Genomic DNA, 20,357 nt, shown 5'->3' with positions numbered 1-20,357 from the left:
CTGTGGTTTATCTGGCTCCCTCTGCTCTCCTCCTATAATCTACATTATGTTTTTCATTACGATTATAAGCCTGTAACCTAATATTAATTCAGGAAGCACTGAAGATGTTTCCTTTTGCAATTTCTAGGAATGCAACAGTTCCACTCTGTAGAGTCATAGAGTCATACAGCATGGAAACGGACCCTTCAGTCCAACTAGTCCATGTCGAACATAATTCCAACCTAAACTAATCCCACCTGCCTGCTCCTGGCCCATATCCCTCCCATATATTTAGCCAATGGGGATTAAACCTGAGGATGGCTAACAAAGGAGATGTCACCCGGTGGCTACTCTCCACTTGACCATCCGTGCTGCAGTATTGCAGGGCAAAAGACTAGAGATATAGGGACTTTTTTCCTTAAAGGAGAGCAGGTTAAAGGAACATAAAGTAATGTTCGCAAATATAAAGTGTTCCAATATACACAGGGAAAAGCTGTTTCCTGTAGCAGAAGGACCAGTTACCAGAGGACATGAATTTAGGGTAACTGACAAAAAAAGAACAAGAGGGAAGATGAGGAGAGAATTTCCCTAAGTTGTGTTGCAGTCATCTGAAATGCACTGCCTGGAAGGATAGTCAAAGCGAGCATTCTAAAGGGAATTGGTTGGGTCTTTGGAGAGGACAATTTGCAGGTTTCGTCTGAAAGAAAAGGGGTGTGGGACCAGCTGGATGGCCCTTCCAAAGACTTGGGACAGGCACAGTGGGCAGAATGGCCTCTTCTGTAAGTGTTAACCTTACATGATTAATGCTGTATTGTGAAAAATACACAAAACCACTGGGAGGTGGAGGCATAATGGTAATGTCACCAGACTGTAATGCAGAACCCCAGGCCCCTTTCCTGGGTTCTAAGTGAAAATCCCACCAGGGCGAATAGCAAAATTTGAATTCAATAAAAATATAGGATACGGAACAAAAACTGATTTAATAGTGACCATGTAACCACAATTGATTGTTGTAAAAACCCATCTGGTTGATTAATGTCCTTTAGAAAAGGAAATCTGCCATCCTTACCTGGTTTGACCTCCATAAGACTCCAGACTCATAGAATGTGGTTTACTCCTCATTGCCCATGGGAAAGTTAGGAGTGGGCAATAAATGCCCGCAATGCCCTTACCCTACGATCAAATGAAAACTTCCTTTAGTCATTTTATATCGAAGAATTTGTGAGACCCACAAAGCACTGGAAGACTGAATATAAAGATGATAAGAAATATGAGGAGGAGGAGTCCGTTCAGCCTATAGAGCCTGCTCTGCCAATCATACTTGAGCTGGTTAAACCTATGCTCTTGAAGTTTAAGAGAGTGAGGGGTGATCTTATTGAAAGATATAGGATTCTGATGATGACATTTACTTTCACAAGCTTCCTTGGAATCCTATACCATTCAAGAAGACCACTTCACTATCTTTGCAGCCACTTCCAGGAAGATCTTAGGATGTAGGTCAGCTTCAGGGATTGTCAACGTTTTGCAACGGATTTTCTACAATGTTTGGAATGCTTCTAGTTTTGGCTAGTGTGAAGGCAGGTACAAAATAATCTTCCAAAGTCTCTGTCATTTCCTTGTTCCTCATCAACTTGCCAATCTGATCGTCTAATTGACTATCATTTACTTTAGCTACTCTCATCCTTTTTATGTGCCTGTGGAAGATTTTAGAATCTGCTTTTATATTTATTGCTTGTTTTCTCTTGTACACTAATTTCTCACATTTTTTTAGTCATCCTTTGCTGTGTTCTAAAACTTTCAATCTTCTAGTGTATCACTAATATTTACAGAATTGTACAACTTTTGCTTTAAAATGACACCTCCCTATCTTCCTGAGTTAGCTGTAGACAATGCATCCTTTTTCCTTTTTATTTCTCAATGGAATGTATGATTGTTGAGAGTTATAAAATATCTCCTTAAATGTTTGCTGTTGCTGTCCTACCTTTGCCCATTCTACTTTGGTCAACTATGTCTGTGTCCCCTTTTAATTAGCTTTATTTACAAGACAATAATTTTATTCATAATCCATCAAATTAAAATTCTACCATGTTATGATAACTCTTACCTAGAAAATCCTTTACTATGAGCTCATTAATTAGTCTGTCTATCAGCTGCCTGGTAGATTCCAGAATGTTTTGTTTGAAGAAACTGTCCTCATTATACTATAAGAATTAGCCTACTTTTGTTAACTGAATCCATCTAATCTAAATAAAGATTAAAATCACCCATGATTATTGCAGTACTCTTCTTACAATCCACAATAAACTGTAATAAAGCATGACTGTTGGTGGAATGGCAAATTAGCCCCACCAGTGACTTTGTTCCTTTGCTACTTATCTCCATCTAATCTGATTCTACATCTTGATCTTCTGAACCAAAATCATTTCTCACTGCTGTACTGATAACATAAGAAATAGGAGCAGGAGTAGGCTATTTGGCTCGTCGAGCCTGATTCGACATTCAATAATATCCTGGCTGATTTTTTTCATGGACTCAGCTCCACTTACCCATCCGCTCACCATAACCCTTAATTCCTTTACTGTTCAAAAATCTACCTTTGCCTTAAAACATTTAACAAGGAAATATAGTCGGCAGGATCGGAACCTTTGGGGAAACCCCAATGGATCTCTAACCCATCACCCTAACTATTGTGCCACAACCACAGACATTCTGCCACAACTAGAGGCTGCAAATCTTATCCTTGAATAATAGAGCTAATCCACTTCCTTTTCCTTCACATAGAAGCAGAGAAACTGGGAACAAGAGTAGGCCATTCAGCCTTCTGGGTCTGCTCCACTATTCAGTGTGACCATGGTGGATCATCTAACTCAATGCCATATTCCTGCTTTCTATCCATATCACTTTGCTCCTAAATAATGAATATCAAAAACCTTGAATACACAGGTCTAAGCCTTGGTCACTTTGCAACCACTTCTTTGTAATAGCATGCTCATTTATTTCTATTTGCTCTGTCAATTTTAAAATCATTTTACCCCACTCTGACCATTTTTATTTGATCTCAAATGTCTGCACACTCTTTCCCCTCTTATCACAGTTTGGTAATCAATATTTGCATTGATATTTTACACTATGGCATTTTCCTTTCTCTAACATTCCAAATATCCCCTCACTTTATTCCTTCCCTTCACTATTAGCTTAAAGCCTCCCCCCACCACACACAACACCTTTTATATAATTCATCAATATACTGATCCTCAGTGTGGCTGAAGAGAAAGTTATGCCAACAGTGCAGCTTTCCCTGTCCCCAGTATTGGTGGCAATACATTTTAGTTTAAACCCATTCATCATACACCATTTGTTGAGCCACACACTCAACACTTTAATCTTATTTACCTTATGTTAATTTACATTGCTAAGTTAGTATTCTATGGATAAATATCTTTGTGGTTCTGCCTTTTGATTGAGTCCCTGGCTGCTCATTCTCTCTCAGCAGAACCACTTTCTTAGCACAACCAATGTAATTGATGCCCATATGGACCAAAACAGCTGGAATCTTGTCCTATTATTCCAAGCTCCTGTCTAGCCCTAAGTAACACGCTGAAATCTTGTCAGACAACACAACCATCAGAACTCTGCTCTCATTCATAGACAACAGCATTTCCCCACACAACGCCACCACCCCAACTAAATTGTTCCCTAATACTACCACCTTCCTTTTTCATTCCACCCATTCAAATCACTCGATACATCAAGGTGCTATTCATCAGAACAGGGTCACTGGACCGGAAACGTTAACTGTTTTCTCCTTCACAGATGCTGCCAGACCTGCTGAGCTTTTCCAGCAACTTTGTTTTTGTTCCTGATTTACAGCATCTGCAGTTCTTTTGGTTTTTTTAAGGTGTTAATCATGATTTGTTCATCATTCTTGCAATGCCTGCTCTCACTCAAACAAGCTAAAAAACATTGAACCTGTTAGAGGCTTACAGTCTCACCCCGACTGAGGACCAAATTTGCAATACCTAGCCTCCAGGAACAAATTTATTTAAGTAACCTTTCCCCTTCTTGGACTTAAGAAAGGAGCTAGGCCATTTATTTTTCTTCATTTGAGATCACTGGCTAGGCCTGCATTTATTGCCCATTCCTCATTACCCAGAGGGGAATTAACAATCAACTATATTGCTGTGGGTCTGGAGTCACATGTAGGCCAGACTTGGTAAGGATGGCAGATTTTTTTCCCTAAAGTACATGGGTGAACCAGATGGGTTTTTCCAATAATCAACAACGAATTCATGGTCATCATTGGACTCGTAATTCTTGATTTTTATTGAATTCAAATCCATCTGCTGTGGCAGGATTCAAAGCCAGGACCCCAGAACATTGTCTGGGTCTCAGGATTAACAGTCAGCGATAATACCACTAGACCATTACCTCCACTATTTGACCCTTTAAGCCTGCTCTGCCATTCATTAATATCAAGGCTGATCTGTTTGTGCTCTCAACTCCAATTTCCCATCCACCTCAATAATTTCTGACACCCTTGTCTATCAACAGTCTATCAAATTCATTGTTGACTAAAATCAACTACTGTTTTGTGGGGAATTTGCTACCTGCACGCACAGACTCGAGTGAGGTGTGAAAAGTATAGCTAAATACTGGCTGACTGGTACTAGTTGTGTACCCGAACCCAAAATGACACTAATAAGGTGTTCAGAGAGCTTAGCCCACTGAGTCAGTGATATAAACTGTGAAGCCTCAGATTTTATCCCCAATATCTGTTGAATAAACAGATATCAACTGAGCACCATAATGGCCACAGTTTACACAGGAGAAAAATGAGTAAATTCACAATGCATTGAGTGCTGCAGAGGTATAGACATATGAAGCTGAGCACAGTGCTTTGTGCATTAATGGTGTCCCACACAGCTTGTCCATGTTCCAAAGTATGGAACAGGAGAGGTCACATGACTGTATCCTTGAAATGATGGGACCAGTTCCATGAACAACAGATTCTTGTTAGGTCAATGGGATGGCAGGGACAACCCTGTTAGAATCTCAGACTCACAAAGCACAGAAAGAGGCCATTCATCAGAACCTGTCTCAGCCAGTCTTCAAAAGAATTATCCAATTAACCTCATCCCTTTGATCTTTCTCCAGAATCATGGAAATCTTTCCTTTTCGATTACTGATTCAATCCCCTGGTGTAAGCTACTGGCAAAAATGTTCTAACCATCACAAACTGAAATAACTCAGTCTGACTGACTTTTTACCATTTATTGTATCAAAACAAACAGAGTTTTGAACATTTTATTAAATTTCTCCATAACCTGCTCTGCTCCATAGTGAACAACTTTAGCTTTGTAGTCTGTTTATGTAACTTAAATCCCTTATCCCATAGAATATTTTAATTTTTCTGCTCTACATTCCCTCTAAAGCGTTGGGATTCTTGTTAAAGTGTGGTGCTCAGAACTGGTTATAATACTCTGGTGGAGGCCTCATAAGTGATTTAAAAAGATTTAACATAACTTGCCTGTTTTCAATTATACTGATGTTCTTTTGGTCATAAGATTACGGATCCAATCTGTTAGCTTCCAAGCACCTTGACATTGCCCTGCCACACTTAAAACAAAAAGTTTCAGTCAAATCCCTGGTCTCCTGGTTCTTACACTCCTTTCAAAACAGCGTCATTTATATTATCTCAACATTGACCACACAGAGGAGGACGGGGAGGGAGAAATTTGAACAAGGTAACACGAATCTCAAACCGAGCACACTAATGCATCATGTGCCTGTTTGATTCACTCAGCCGCACTTTTATCACTGGTTTGGCAGACTATTATTTGAATCCACATTCCAAGCGATGGAGCTCTGACTGTCTAATGATCCCTGCCTTGCTGATGCTGCTTTTACTTAACTGAAGCCTCATCTTGCAAAGGCTCGGTGGGATGGAAACGATCCCATGTTTCCACTCTTAAGCAGGGCAGAAACTGCTGATTAACATTCCTCCCACCACTAAAAATTACAGGGGCCCCCATTTCTTGTCTCACTGTAGCTGGCGCAGAGCCACTGTTTCTTTTACCTCAATTACAACAATCCATTTATGTTTCCATTAATTCAACCCAATGAACCAATTTGATGTGTCAATGTGATTTGGTGCTGTTCAAATGTAAGACCTGTCTTTGTCTGGCTCTTGTCAGGTGTTTTCCAATTCTTTTCAGGGAAGCTTTAAATCACAGCAGAATGTGCAGAAAGAGGCTTTGACCAGAAGCCACGGTGAAGATATGGCATTGAACATTCAAAACACTTGGATTTCAAAGTGTAATGGAAATGCTGAGGTAACCTCATTCCAAAAGTTCTCTCACTTCAACCTTTCCCAGCACAAAATGTATACACAACTCAATCTCAATTTGTGCATTTCAACATTTGCTGTACTTGTTGTGAAGCCAGCATGACAACTTACTCCCAGACTTCAGAAACAACTTTAAAAAGTCCAAGAAGTACTGCAGAAACTCAGCAGGTCTGGCAGCATCTGTGGAGGCAGAAACAGAGCTAATGTTTCAAGTCTGATACGATCCCTCTTCAAAACTTACCTCTTCCAGGTAACTAAGTTCCAAAGAATAGTCATATTGGACTTAACATATTAAAACTCTCTTTCTCTCTCCTCTGATACTGCCAGACTTGCTGAGTTTCGCCAGCAGTTTCTGTTCTTTGGTGCTCAACATCCATACTGTTTTGTTTTGATTTCTAAAGTGCTTCAGTGTCTGCCACTAACTGATGCACAGGGATTAGAATCATAGAATTCCTACAGTGTGAAAGAGGCCATTCCGCCCATTGAGTCCACACCAACCTTCCAAATATCCTCCCACCCAAATACACCCCCTTCCCTATCCCTGTAACCCTGCATTACCCATGGCTAACCCACCTAACCTGCACATCCCTGGACGCTACAAACAATTTAGCATAGCCAATCTACTCTAACCTGCACGTCTTTGGATGGTGGGAGGAAACCCACGCAGACATGGGAAGAATGTATAAACTCTGCCGAGATGGTTGCCTGAGAGTGGAATCGAACCTGGGTCACTTGCGCTGTGAGGTGGCAAGGCTAATCACTGAGCCACCATGCTGCCCAAAGCAGTAGGCTCAATCTGTAAAGGAGAAAATAGCTTCCTGAGAATCTACTTGTCAGGCATAATTTAGCTTCCTTTGTGCTCATCAATGGTGTTTGATTCGTATGTGCCATGTCTGATAGAAGGTACAATTGGCACCATCTGTATATGGCAAGGATGTACACTACCACTTTCTACACAGATTCTAATGATAATACAGCCCGCAAAACCTTTTCTTCCTGTGCTGACATTTTCAAACTTAACCCCTACCTGAACCCCTCAAATCTGAACATGATATTGATCAGCATGAAGGGCCCTCAGTGAGGGCTCTTTGACACAGTGGTAGTGTCCCTACCTCTGAGCCAGGAGTCAAATGTTCAAGTCCTGTCGACTCCAGAGGTGTGCAACAACATCTCTGATCAGGTTGATTAGAAAGTATCTAAAGTCAACTTTGCTTTTCGAGAATGGTAGGAACCATCAGGGAGTACAGTGGTTTATCTCCCCTTGCAACTCCATTTTGATTTAGCCCCCTTCCTCTCTCTCTCTCTTTCCCTCCTTTGATGGTCTGCATTGCCCTTAATGGGGCTTTTGCATGTAAAATAATCAATTAGAAAAAGGGGTGATATACTGTAGTGGTTAATAGATGAGAAAATACCACAGGTGATTCACTGATGGAAAAAAAATCAGTCATGTATAAGCACACTTCTGAATATTTAGAAAAGAAGAAAGGGCCCTCAGTGAGATTTCAGGAATAATTCCTTATATTTAAAAATCAAAGTGATTCCAAGTAAGAACCTATTATTAATGCCACACCTTGTTCTTGGGGTTCACATGAACATGCTCAGACTTACCTCTTTAATTTAATTTCAAGCACCAATCAATAAAAACTTCACATGTATGAAGATGAACAAATGGTCAATTCAGCAGTGAATCAACACAATGCTTTAATTGGCAACTGATCAATTGTCTATCAGCAGCATCCCCGAGTATCCTTTCACAGCATCTCGTAATGGAACTGTAGTTTTCTATGTTAGCTTACATAACATGTATCATAGATAATGGAGTCCAGATGGAGTCAGATATCTAGAAGTTTATTAACAATTAACTGTGCACTGATTTGGCATCACAGACTTGCATCTATAGTCTAGATCACGCACTTATTTTACATTGCAATTACATTTTATGCATAGGAGACTGACTGACTAACAGACTGACTAACAGGACTTGTTAGCTGTTTGCTAATAGACTGTCCAACAACCTCACAAGCAGATTGACTAGCAGACTGTCCAGCACTCTGGCTATCTGTTTAACAACAGACTAACTGACTGAATATACAGAGTATAAGATGGAGTCCACTTGCACAAAAGCATCACATGTCATGATGTCATTTAGCTTTCTTAAAGGTCTCATGCCTTTCTGATATCTGAGTAATAATACAATTCAGCACCTTTTATACCTTACTGTAAAGTAGACCTGTGAGTTACTTTTACAGGACCTTATTGTTCTATAAATTATCCCTTTAATACAAAATGCCCAATAAGATTTTGAATTCTTTACTGAAAGCAATATTAACAACAATTTGCATTTATATAGCTCCTTTAATGGAATGCAATTTCCCAAGGTGTTTCACAGGAGCATTTCTTTATAATGATATGGTCTTGAGATGTGTCTGAGTTTTACAACGGTCCAGTACTTCCTTCCTGTGTATGGTCTTCTTTTTCTTTGTGAAACAGCTTGCCGCATTCCACACTTTTATTTCACTTTTAAAAATCTTTCAGCCTTGTAAAGCATTCAGGGAAATGAAATGTGTCTGTTTCGGAAATTTGGCTGAGTTTTAGCAAACAATCTGTATTCACACTTTGGAGCGAGGCTTCTCAAAGTGGCGGTCAGGAATAAGGTGATATCTGAAATTCTGGTGTCATAAGCTTTGAGAAAAATATTAGTGTGCAGATCCAAGAAGCAATTAGGAAAGCAAACAGAATGCTATCCTTTATCACAAGGGAAATTGAACATGGAAACAAAGATGCTATGCTCTAGGTTATACAGGGTGTTGGTAGACCATATCTCAAATACTGTGTGCAGTTTTGGTCTTGTTATATAAGGAAGGATGTAAATGCATTGCAGGCAGCTCAGAGAAGGTTTATTAGATTGAGAACAGGAATGAGTGAGTTGTCTTATGAGGAAATATTGGACAGACTGAGCTTGTTTCACTGGATTTTAGAAGAGGTGGTTTATTTTAAGTGTATAAGATCCTGTATGATCTTAACAAGATGGAATTGGGAAGGATGTTACCTCTTGTGGGTCAGCCCTGAGGGTAGAGCTTAAACAATAGGAGTCACTGTTTTAGGACGGAGATATAGGGGAGTTTCTTCTCATTGTGCAATTTTGGAATGTTCTGCCTCTAAAGGAAGTGGAGGCTGAATAAATGCTAGGCGGAGGTGTTCTTCAGAAGTGTCACTGGAGCTGAAACGTTATCTCTGCTTTCACTCCACAAACCTGCTGAGATTTTCCAGCAAATTTTTGTTTTTGTTTCTGACTTCCAGCATCTGCAGTTCCTTGTTTTTTTTTGTTGTAGATCGATTCTTGTTAAGCAGGGGAGGAAATAGGAGCGTGGAATTGAAATGAAAACAGATCAGCTGTGATCTTATTGAACGGTAAAAGCAGGCTCGAAGGATTGAATGGCCTACCCCTGCTCCTAATTCATATGTTTATATTCATGTCACTGTGATAGCTTGAACAGCAATCTCAAAACAGGGGAAGGACAGCATTGTGGCTCACATAGTGTCTGCCTTTCTTTACTATTATGTCACTGTCCCTACCAAAGCTATAGATAGAGATATTAACAACATCTCATAGTTTCCAGTGCACTAACGGTTGCATAAGGAAAATCGCTGAGTTTGGTTATGCAAAGAAGGATGCCATTATCTATTTTCCTGCAGAGTGAAGCAGATAATGCCAGCACTCAGGGGTTTGCTGGAATCATAGGCTTTCCCATAGCACATGGTGCTATTGACCAAATTGTACATCACCATTGTTACAATCCCTGTAGAGGCAGAAAACTTTTTACAAAAGAGGGAGTAAGAACAGCTGATGTTGGAGTCAGAGATAACACAGTGTGAAGCTGGAGGAACACACCAGGCCAGGCAGCATCAAAGGGGCAGGAAAGCTGATGTTTCGGGCTGGGACCCTTCTTCAGAAAAAATCTGAAGAAGGGTCCCGACCCAAAATGTCAGCTTTCCTGCTCCTCTGATGCTGCCTGGCCTGCTGTGTTCCTCCAGCTCCACACTGTGTTATCTCTTTTTTAGAAAAGACACCTGAATTTCCAGTGACTGATTGGAAGAATTGTACAAGGAGATTTAAACTGTCACTTTTTGTTTACTGAAACAAATGAGCTAAAATCAACATTATCGATACATTATTTTAGTTGGCTTTTTAAAAATTCATTCATGGGATGAGGACATCACTGTCTGGGCCAACATTTATGGCCCATCCCAGAGGGAGTTAAGAGTCAATGACATTGCTGTGGAGCTGGAGTCACATGTAGTCCAGACCAGGTAGAATAGAATCCCTACAGTATGGAAGCAGGCTATTCGCACCATCAAGTCCACACTGATCTCCCTCCCCACCCCGAAGAGCATCCCATCTAGACCCACACTATTCCACCTAACCCTGCATTTCCCATGGCTAATCCACCTAGCCTGCACAATATTGGGAATTTAGCACGGCCAATTCACCTAACCTGCACATCTTTGGACTGTGAGAGGAAACCGGAGGGCCTGGAGGAAACCCGCACAGACACGGGGAGAATGTGCAAGGTTAGAATTGAACCCGGGTACCTGGTTGCTGTGGGGCAGCAGTGGTAAGCGCTGAGCCACTGTGCCCTAGGTAAGGATATCAGTTTCCTTCTCTAAAAGAGCATTTGGAAACCAGATGGGTTTCCTCTGACAATGGCTTTGTGGTCATCATTAGACTCTTAATTCCAGATTTTTATTGGATTTAAATTCCACCATCTGCCATATTGGGATTTGAACCTAGGTCCCCAGAACATTACCTGGGTCTCCGGATTAACAGTCCAACAATAATACCATTGCCTCCCCTATTTATACTACAAAGATTTCCTATTTGACTTTTAAATAATCAATAATTCACTTCCATCAGTAGATGTCTTACTCTTTCAAAGCTGTCCTCAGCTCTGAATTGCTTACTCATTTTCTAGCTGGATAATGTCTAATCCACAAGCTAATGTTCACAGTGAAAGTTACCCCAGAGATTACTCTTTCGAGCCAAAGCTAAATAAATATTCCAGCCTCATTTTAAATCCTCATAAACACATTTCTTCAATATCATTGTCATTGAGCAACAATAGAGACCGACCATCTCTATTTCTCTGTTTTCTCTCTATCTCTTTATCTTGTCCATTTTCTTGAGGACTGGCCATGCCTGTGTGGGTTATGGATATCTTAGGAAAATCTGCCATCTTATCCTACATTGGCTTGTTATGTACTGTTCCCCTCTCAAAGTACATCTCCATGGCAATGTGAATCCCATAGGCCTTCTATCCAAGTAGAAATGTCAATCAGCTATCTGCTAGAGCCTCAAATCCATTTCAACTTGGAATTAAATTTATAATTAAATGATAACCATTTATGAAACCTGATATTCTAAAGATATTCCTGTGAGATTTGGAGACTAGCGTTCTGTACAAGTTCAGCACAGGTTCTTTAACCTGTATACTTTTCATTGTCACTATCACATCATCCTCTTCCTCATGAGAATTAGATATATTTAGTTAATATAGAAGCTAAATACAGGTCTTAGGACGACAAGGATCAAAGGGCATGCTGAGCAAATGGGAAAAGGGGACTGAGTTAGATGGTTAGCCGTGATTATATTGATTGGCAGAGAAGGCCCAAAGAGCTGAATGGCCTACTCCTGCTCTTAGTTTCTATGTTTCTAAAATATAACAGTAAAAACCATCAGTAAATGCACTTTCCAACTTCCAATTTATAAATTCACGTAGTCCATGCAAAAATAAGCCAATTGCCCAGTCTGTTCCTTTAACATCTGGAGGGCATATTTTTAAGGTGACAGGAGAAAAATTTAAAAATGGCCAAATTTTTTTTTACTCAGAGGGTGGTTTATATGAGGAATGAACTGCCAGAGGAAGTGGTCGATGTAGGTACAGTTACAACATATAAAAGACGTTTGGATAAGTGCATGAGTAGGAAAGGTTAGAGGGATATGGGCCAAATGCAGGCAAGTGGGACGAGTTTGGTTTGGGAACATGGTCGGCATGGACTAGTTGGTCTGAAGGGTCTGTTTCAATGCTGTATGACTCTATGACTCTATGATCTGTACCATGCACCTTTGGGTCTTGTGGTGATCCAAGATGTTCTTCCTTAGTGGCTGAAGCCTTGCTGGGTAAAAGGCTGCTGACTGTGATTTGGGGAGGTAGCAATGGTTCTGGAGAATGGCTTCAAGTAGCTGAGATTGAAAAACCTCAGTTGATTGTCAGACACCAAGCCCTGGGTGGAGTGACAGGGAGAAAGCAGGAATGCTGTCTGTCCGACACTGGGTGATGGGTTAATACAGTCTGGAATCACTAGCACCCTCCTGGAGCTGTGCCTCACAAATCTGGCAGGTTGAGAAATGCCTGCTGAACTGTGGTATGCAGAACAAGGATGAGAGCTCTCTGAACATTCTGAGCTTTGCTGGATACTGCTTGTGCTGCATTGTCACATACTGCGTCATGGGGGTGGTTTCCACAACAGTGTTTGTAGAGATTACTATCCCATCTGTGTTGGAAAGGACAGGGGAGATGGTGGCCTAGTGGTATTATGACTAGACCTATTAGTCCAGAGACCGAGGTAATGCTCTGGGGACCTGGGTTCAAATTCTACCACAGTAGATAGTGGAATTTGAATTCAATTATTAAAAAAACTGGAATTAAGAATCTACTGATGATCATAAAACAATTGTCAGGAGAAACCCATCCAGTTCACTAATGGCCTCAAGGGAAGGAAATCTGCCATCCTTACCTATTCTGGTCTGCATGTGACTCCCAACCCATAGCAATGTGGTTCACTGTTAACTGCCCTCTGGGTAATTAGGGATGGGCATTAAAAATGCTGACCTAGACAGTGATGGCCCACATCCCTTGAATGAATAAAAGAAAATGCTCCTTGAGACACACTCTGCCAGGTTTTCCAATGCACCAAGCATTCATTTCTTCTGTAGTCTGTTAAAGTTGAATAAGTAAAGTCACCATAATCAGACCAAGCCATAAGGCTGCTCTCTCATTAAAGAGAGAGATGACCAGTGGTGGTTTAACCTGAAGGCCACCACACCTCAGGTAAGGGGAAAGGTTGAGAGGGAGAGTCCTTTATGATAAACTCGGCTGGTGCAGGAAATGAACTCATGCTGGTGGCATCACAAACAAGCCATCCAGCAAACTGAGCTAACCTGCCTGTCATGTTAATGATAATAATAATTATAATAACCATCTTCAGTCTCCCATCAGGAATTGATGAATGTCATGTGTTGGTTTATTTAATACAATAAAACACAGTATAAGTCACAAAACAGACATGACAGTGAACCAACTGACTCTTGGATTTGCAGTCTGCATACCCACAGCAGACTCAATGGCAGGCAGAGTCACAGCATTGTACATGGAGTAGTTATAGATGAACTCTCTTGAAAGCAACGTACACATACAACATGGCCCATTTAAATCCTCAGCTGATTCTGTGTCAGCAGAACTTGTCTGTATCTTCACCCTCCTTTGAGCTGCCATCTGATCTCATAGCCTTCAGTGTCATGTCCCTCTTCCTCCAACACCCAGGCAGACTCCGGCTATGGGTTTCTGAAATGAAAAGGGGTCATGGATTCAGTCATGGTGATAGGAGAGGTGCAGGTCACACCTCCTGCAGCTTCCAGCGAGCAGAGATTGAAAGATGTGCAAGAAATGGGATGGGAGAGACAGGTTTGGGTACATGGATACCATCTTCCTCAATGCAGACCCAACGTTGGCCATGGCCCTCAGCATTGCCTCCTTCTGGGGGTTTAAAACATTGCAGGCAGTGGTCCAATTAATCCCTGTTGCTATGAGGATTTCAGTGAGTGTGGTACACTGTCTTTGGGTGATATGACTGTCAAGGTTGAATAGCTGCCAATTCTATCATAGAATCCCTAAAGTGTGGAATCAGGCTATTTGGGCCATCAAGTCTACACTAACACTCAAAAAAGCATCCCACCCAGACCTATCGCTGGAACCCCGCATTTCCCATGGCTAACCCACCTAGCCTGCACATCCCTGGACACTATGGGGAAATTTATCACGATCAATCCACCTAACCTACACATCTTTGGACTGTGGGACAAAACCAGACCACCTGGAGGAAACCCACGCAGAACTAGGGAGAACATGCCAACTCCACACAGATAGTTGCCCATGGTGGAAATGAACTCATGTCCCTGATGCTCCGAGCCATTGTACCACCCTTTGTAGGTGTGAGGCTTTCTCAGTGTGTAAAGGTGAGATCACACTTGTGACCATTAGGGTTACGAGGGGGTTGATGGAGATTGTTGGTGATGACATGAATCCAGTGAATTGAGCAGCTGTTGAGGATTGTTGTGCGTTTGGGCTGGGCAGTGCTGGGGAGTGGTGTTGGTCTGCTATTTGATGACTGGATAAATACTATGTGTGAAGTCATTGAGGTTTTTCCTGAAGCTTCACCATTTTGTTGGAGTATTCCTCCTGGTGCTGACCGGGACAATTTTTCTGTTTCCACTGCCCCGTGGCCTCTTGTCCAGAGAGTTACCTGTCCCTCTTCTAGGTGTATTATGTCTCAAGATCTCTGTTTGTTGTTGCATCTCTCCAGTAGGGTTTTCAGCTCATTATCAGAAATCTTTGGTGTATACTTTCTGTGTGTTCTTCACTCTCTGATAGATTCAATTCACCGATTATGAAATTCACCAGCGCTCCAGTCCCCGCACAATTTCACTGGAACCCGTCCCAATGGAACAGCCCCCCTCTTTCCCCTGAACTGGTTCCAATGTCCCATGAACTCGAAAACTAGAAAATAGTTGTCCAGAAAGAGATTTAAATTGTTGGCTTGTTTCTCACGGTCAGTGTGTGAATTTACTGCTTGTGCTGCATTGTCACATAGTGCGTCATGGTGGTTTCCACAACTGTGTTTCTGGAGATTACTGCCCGCTCTGCGTTGGAATATCATCCAAAAAAGTGACCCGGATACCCAAAAATCTCATACTTCATCTCACTTCAAATCATTTGAAGCATGACGCACCACTAGATGCATGCCCCTGTGCTGTATTTTAATAGCTTAATATTAGCCCAGACACTTATGTGCCTGAGGGATATAATGCTTGTACATAATAGCTGTAAATAAAGGTCCATTGAATTCTTCAATAACACAATATCCACAGAATTTTTTATATTATGGGAGATAACATAAGAATTGGTGTATCATCTAAAATGCCCTAACAGAGGTACACTAACACCATAAGAAATTAGACTTTCATGACCTCAGTTTCAATTTTAGAACTGGAGGTAGGTCATAGGATGATAGGTTCTAGGAGCAAGCTTTTACACAAAATGTAACCAAATCTCTGAACTTTTCTCCCCCTTTGAAAGACCATGGATGCTAGGAGTCTGTTTATATAATATAATCAGAGCCTGATTGATGTTTGTTACACAAGTATATCAAGGGAATATTGAGCAAATGAAGGCAAATAGAGTTGAGTACAGATCTATCATGATTTAATTGAATGAAACAACATGTTCAAGGGGTTCAAAGACCTCATACTGTTCAGTATTTATATGATTAGCTCTGGGAACATCACAATGTGGAATGTGTGACTTACCTGGAGGAGTTGTGGAACATGCTGTGGTGGTACTGTGTGAGTGTGACCGGCCTGAGGAGATGGTGATGCTTCTTCCTTAATTCATTGTCTGGGTGTAAATGTTTGGGGTGGCACGGTGGCTCAGTGGTTAGCACTGCTGCCTCACAGTATCAGGGACCTGGGTTTGATTCCAGCCTCGGGTGACTATCTGTGTGGAATTTGCACATTCTCCCCGTGTCTGCATGGGTTTTGTCTGGGTGCTGTGGTTTCCTCCCACAGTCCAATGATGTTAGGTTGGATTGGCCATACCAAGTTGCCCATAGTGTCCAGGAATGTGCAGATGTGCAGGGGAAATGCAAGGTTGCAAGGCTGGGATGGGTCTGGGTGGGATGCTCTTCAGAGTGTTGGTGTGGACTTGATGGGCTGAATGGCGCGCTTCCACACTGTGTGGGGATTCTATGGTAAAGGTTCATGAGCTGCCACTGCCACAACAAGAGGTGAATTCCATCACCTGAATTCACGACTATGATCCAATTCTCTTTGTTTCTCTCACACAGGTTGATCACAATGTTTGCATTCTTTGGAGAACTGAACGGACACCCGTTTGATGGCCATCAGCAGTGGGGAGTGTGAGTGAACCTAAATAATCATCAAATAAAAAACTCAGAGCAATGACCAACATCGAACATAAAGCTCTAAAACGTAAGAACTGATCACAAACCACAGACTGAAAGACACAGGTTGTGAGAGGTTTCCTTGTCACTTTAACCAAGCCTTGGCTCCTGGATTCCTTTTTATTTTCTGAAGACATTTTCAAAGTGGATCTTCCTCCTAACCGTATCAAATCCATCCGCCATCTGGCTGTTAAAACATTCATACAGCATCCAAATGCATAATTTGAGATTAAAACCACTGAGCATTTAGGAAAAAGGGGGAATTGGGGACAAACTGCATGGATTTGTTCAAAGCGAGCCATGTCCAAGAAATTTATGAGAGATTTCTGAAGAAGTTATTATTTGGATGAACAAAGATAATGCAGTGGATGTATTTTATATGGATTTCCTGAAAGTACTAGATGAAGTGTGTCACAAGAGGCTTTTTAGAAAAGAAAAAGATGTGAGTCTTAAGAGGTGTCGTAGTTGGGATAGGTACTTCGTGGCCGATAGGAAAACAAGGGATTATGGGAAATGGATTGTTGATTAGGCTGGAGAAAGGCAGAAAGGCTAAGTCCCAGGTGTCAGTGCTGGACCTACTTTCGTTTTCTTATAAAACAATGGTGGACTCTTAGGAACATCTGCTGATGATGGGTGGACAACGATGAGACTGGAAGGATGGAGATGGGCCAGTGGAAGACCAGCAACAGATGGAATTGGAGCTGGAGAAGTGTGAGCTAGTACATTTGGCGAGGAAATCAAAGACTGGACTATGCAATAGAAATAAACTGAAAGATGACAATAACCAAAAGAACTGCACGTGTAGCTTGTTAAGACTCTTAAGAGTCATTGACTATCATTCTGAGTGTTATACATTGATAAAAAGTGTACAATAGAAATGAAATATGGATGATTTTCCACACAGCAATAGCACGTAGTGAGAGAACAATATGAGCTTTTGATGCCTCTTTTGTAGAAAGTATGTTAGATCTATAGGGAAGATTAAAATGAAAAATCACCAGTTTGATGCCAGATACAGGAATTGCAATTGTGATTGAGGTTTTGAGATACTGTGGCCATTTTTTACTGGTTCAAAGTAGATTCTGAGGAAATTTAATAAAGATTATCTTAAATTGTGAGGGTTGATTGAGTTTGGAGTAACGATTTGCCTTGGTTGGTGAGTTAATGAAAGGGCCAAGTGATTGAAACCAAATTTGCTCCTTATACTAATATAGAGAGGAAGGCAAGTGAGGATAATACACAGAGTCTACGGAGAGATATCAGTTAGCAAGGTGAGTGGTTAAAATTATACAGGGGGAGTATAATGTGGGAAGATGTGAGATTGTCCACATTGGTGGGAGGATAGAAAAAGCAGAACATAATTTAAATGAAGAGACACTGCAGAATGCTGTGGGATCTGAATGTCCTCATACCCAAATCAGAGAAAGTCAGCACACAACAACAGCAATTAACAGGGCAACTGGATTGTCAACCTTTATAATAAACGGGATGCAGTATAAAAGTAGGCAAGTTTTGCTACAACTTTACGCACCATTCATGCAATTGCACATAGAGTATCATGCACAATTTTAATCCCCTTCTTAAAGGGGACGTATACTTGAATTGGAAACTATCCAAAGAATGATGATAAGGCTGCATTTTGGGATGAGCGTTGTGTCTTATGAGGAAAGGGTGAACAGTTTGGGTGTATTCCCATTGGAATTTGGAAGGATGAAAGATGACCTTAGGAGGGTGTACAAATTCTCAGAGGAGGTGATAGGGGCTTGACACAATAGGTGTTGACAGGATGTTTTCCCCCATTGTGGATTCTAGAACTATAGGCCATTTAAGATGGAGATGAGGAGGAATTTCTTTGGAATTTTCAAAATTCTGTGCCGCAGACAGCAAAGGAGGCTGGTCATTGAACATTTCCAAGGCTGGGTTCAACAGATTTTCGATCTACAAGAGAGTTAAGTGTTATGGGGGACAGGCAGGAAAATGGAGTTAAGATCACAATCAAATCTACCATGATCTTAATGAATGTCAGAGAAGGCCTGAGGGGCTGAATGGTCTACTCTTGCTCCTGTTTCCTGTGTCCTGTGTTATGTGAAGTGTCATCAAATTAATTTTGTCACTGAGAGAATGAGATTAAGCTTGGGAGGAATCTCCTTACCCAGGGAGTCACTGCAGCAAAATTGGCCCAGTGGGAAGAAATTTACCCATTATGGTGTCTAGGGCTATTGGCCACAGTAGCACTCAATGTTATCAACGAAAAGCAAACATGAAGTTGCCGCAAGTCTATGTTGAAGTGGCACTACAATATTAAGTTTCTCCCACGGTGTTCTTCCACAGAAAAACGGCTGAGGTAGAGACTTGTTGCATTTTTAAGAGAAAATTGAACACATATTTGGAACAGAAGCAGATGTGGGGTTTTAGAGATATTGTGTGTGTGAGACAGGGGAAGTAGTTTTGGATTGGTCGCACAAAATCAAATATAGACCTGGTGAGCTGAGTGGCCTTTTACTGAGATGTGATTGTCTAGAGATCTGTTCAACTGGCAGCACTCTGAGTTCACCTCGATAATTGCAGGAATGTGATTGTCTCTCTGAAATGTTTACTAAATTTCCATGCGATAACATTTTCCTATATGCACAGTAGTTCTATATTTTGAATTTTACAACCAGGTATTTTTTGCATTTCTATTAAACAACAGTATACTGGGCTGGATGTAACCAACATTGATTTTTAATTTGGCCTCTTTGTTTCTGTGAATCTGAATGAGCTGAATCATTGAGATGCCAATGGCTTATGGAAAGACAAGCTGGGCTGGAAAAAATTGGAGCTTTTTCTGAGAATAATGATTTGGAGACATATTGGAAGAGAAGTAGTTAGAGCAGGTGGATTCCAGTCTTTGAGAAACCTAGAGAAGGGACCAATGATACAATATTAAACATAAAAGGCTTAGAATAGAAGGCAGAATGAATCTCTTTATCCAGAATACTGTGATGTAAAAAATTTATTTGGGCCAGCATTTATTGCCCAGATACAGAGTGGATTACTATACAATTTCAGAGAATAGTTAAAGGTCAAATATACTACTGTCAGTCAGCATATACATGGAATCCAAGTAAGGATATTGATTTATTTCCCAAAAGGAGATTACTGAACTGGCTGGGATTTTACAACGATGTTTGGTGTTAAGCTAGCTTTTTATTAAATTCAAATTTCAGTATCAGCCACGATGGGATTGAACCCAGAACATTAACCTGGGATTTTAGATTACTACATCACCATCAGGCTACTGTCTCCTCTTACAGAACTTAAATCTAGAGTTGACGAACATCTGGAACTTGGGAACATTTAAAATTAGCTTAATGTGCAGATGAAGGCAAAGGGGGTTAACAAAAAAGCATGAGAACAAAGTAAGTAAATTTGATCAGGCTTAATTGCTCACATAGCAGATGAACAGCTACATGAACTGGTGGGACCAGCATGAGCATTTCTTTGTTGCAAGTCCTGGGTATTTATAAATAAAAATGTAAATTGCTGGAGAAAATCAGCAGATAAAGTAGAGTTATCGGACTTGAAATGTTAACTGTGTTGCTCTCTCCAGACCTGCTGAGATACTCCAGCGATTTCTGTTCTCATTTCAGATTTTTACCATTTTCTTTGCTTTTGTTTATCCAGGTATTTATGTCTTTGTTCTGATGCAGCGTTGTGTTACAATGCAGGATTGCCTTACAACACAGTGCTCTTT

The 20,357-nt window shown here is 41.0% G+C and overlaps 1 protein-coding gene across 1 annotated transcript in view; it reads left to right on the top strand.

Moving 5' to 3' along the window:
- The window catches only part of LOC125486544, a 96,857-nt gene that overhangs the window by 64,065 nt on the left and 12,435 nt on the right, over positions 1-20,357 (top strand). The window contains exon 5 of the mRNA XM_048614385.1: positions 6,195-6,311. Within this exon, the coding sequence (XP_048470342.1) occupies positions 6,195-6,311 (117 nt within the window). The remainder of the gene's footprint in view (positions 1-6,194; positions 6,312-20,357) is intronic.

This window comes from Rhincodon typus, chromosome 30 (assembly GCF_021869965.1).
Source record: "Rhincodon typus isolate 14 chromosome 30, sRhiTyp1.1, whole genome shotgun sequence".
NCBI lineage: Eukaryota > Metazoa > Chordata > Chondrichthyes > Orectolobiformes > Rhincodontidae > Rhincodon > Rhincodon typus.
The sequence above is the reverse complement of the archived record's forward strand: the minus strand, read 5'-3'. Positions and strand labels throughout refer to the sequence as shown.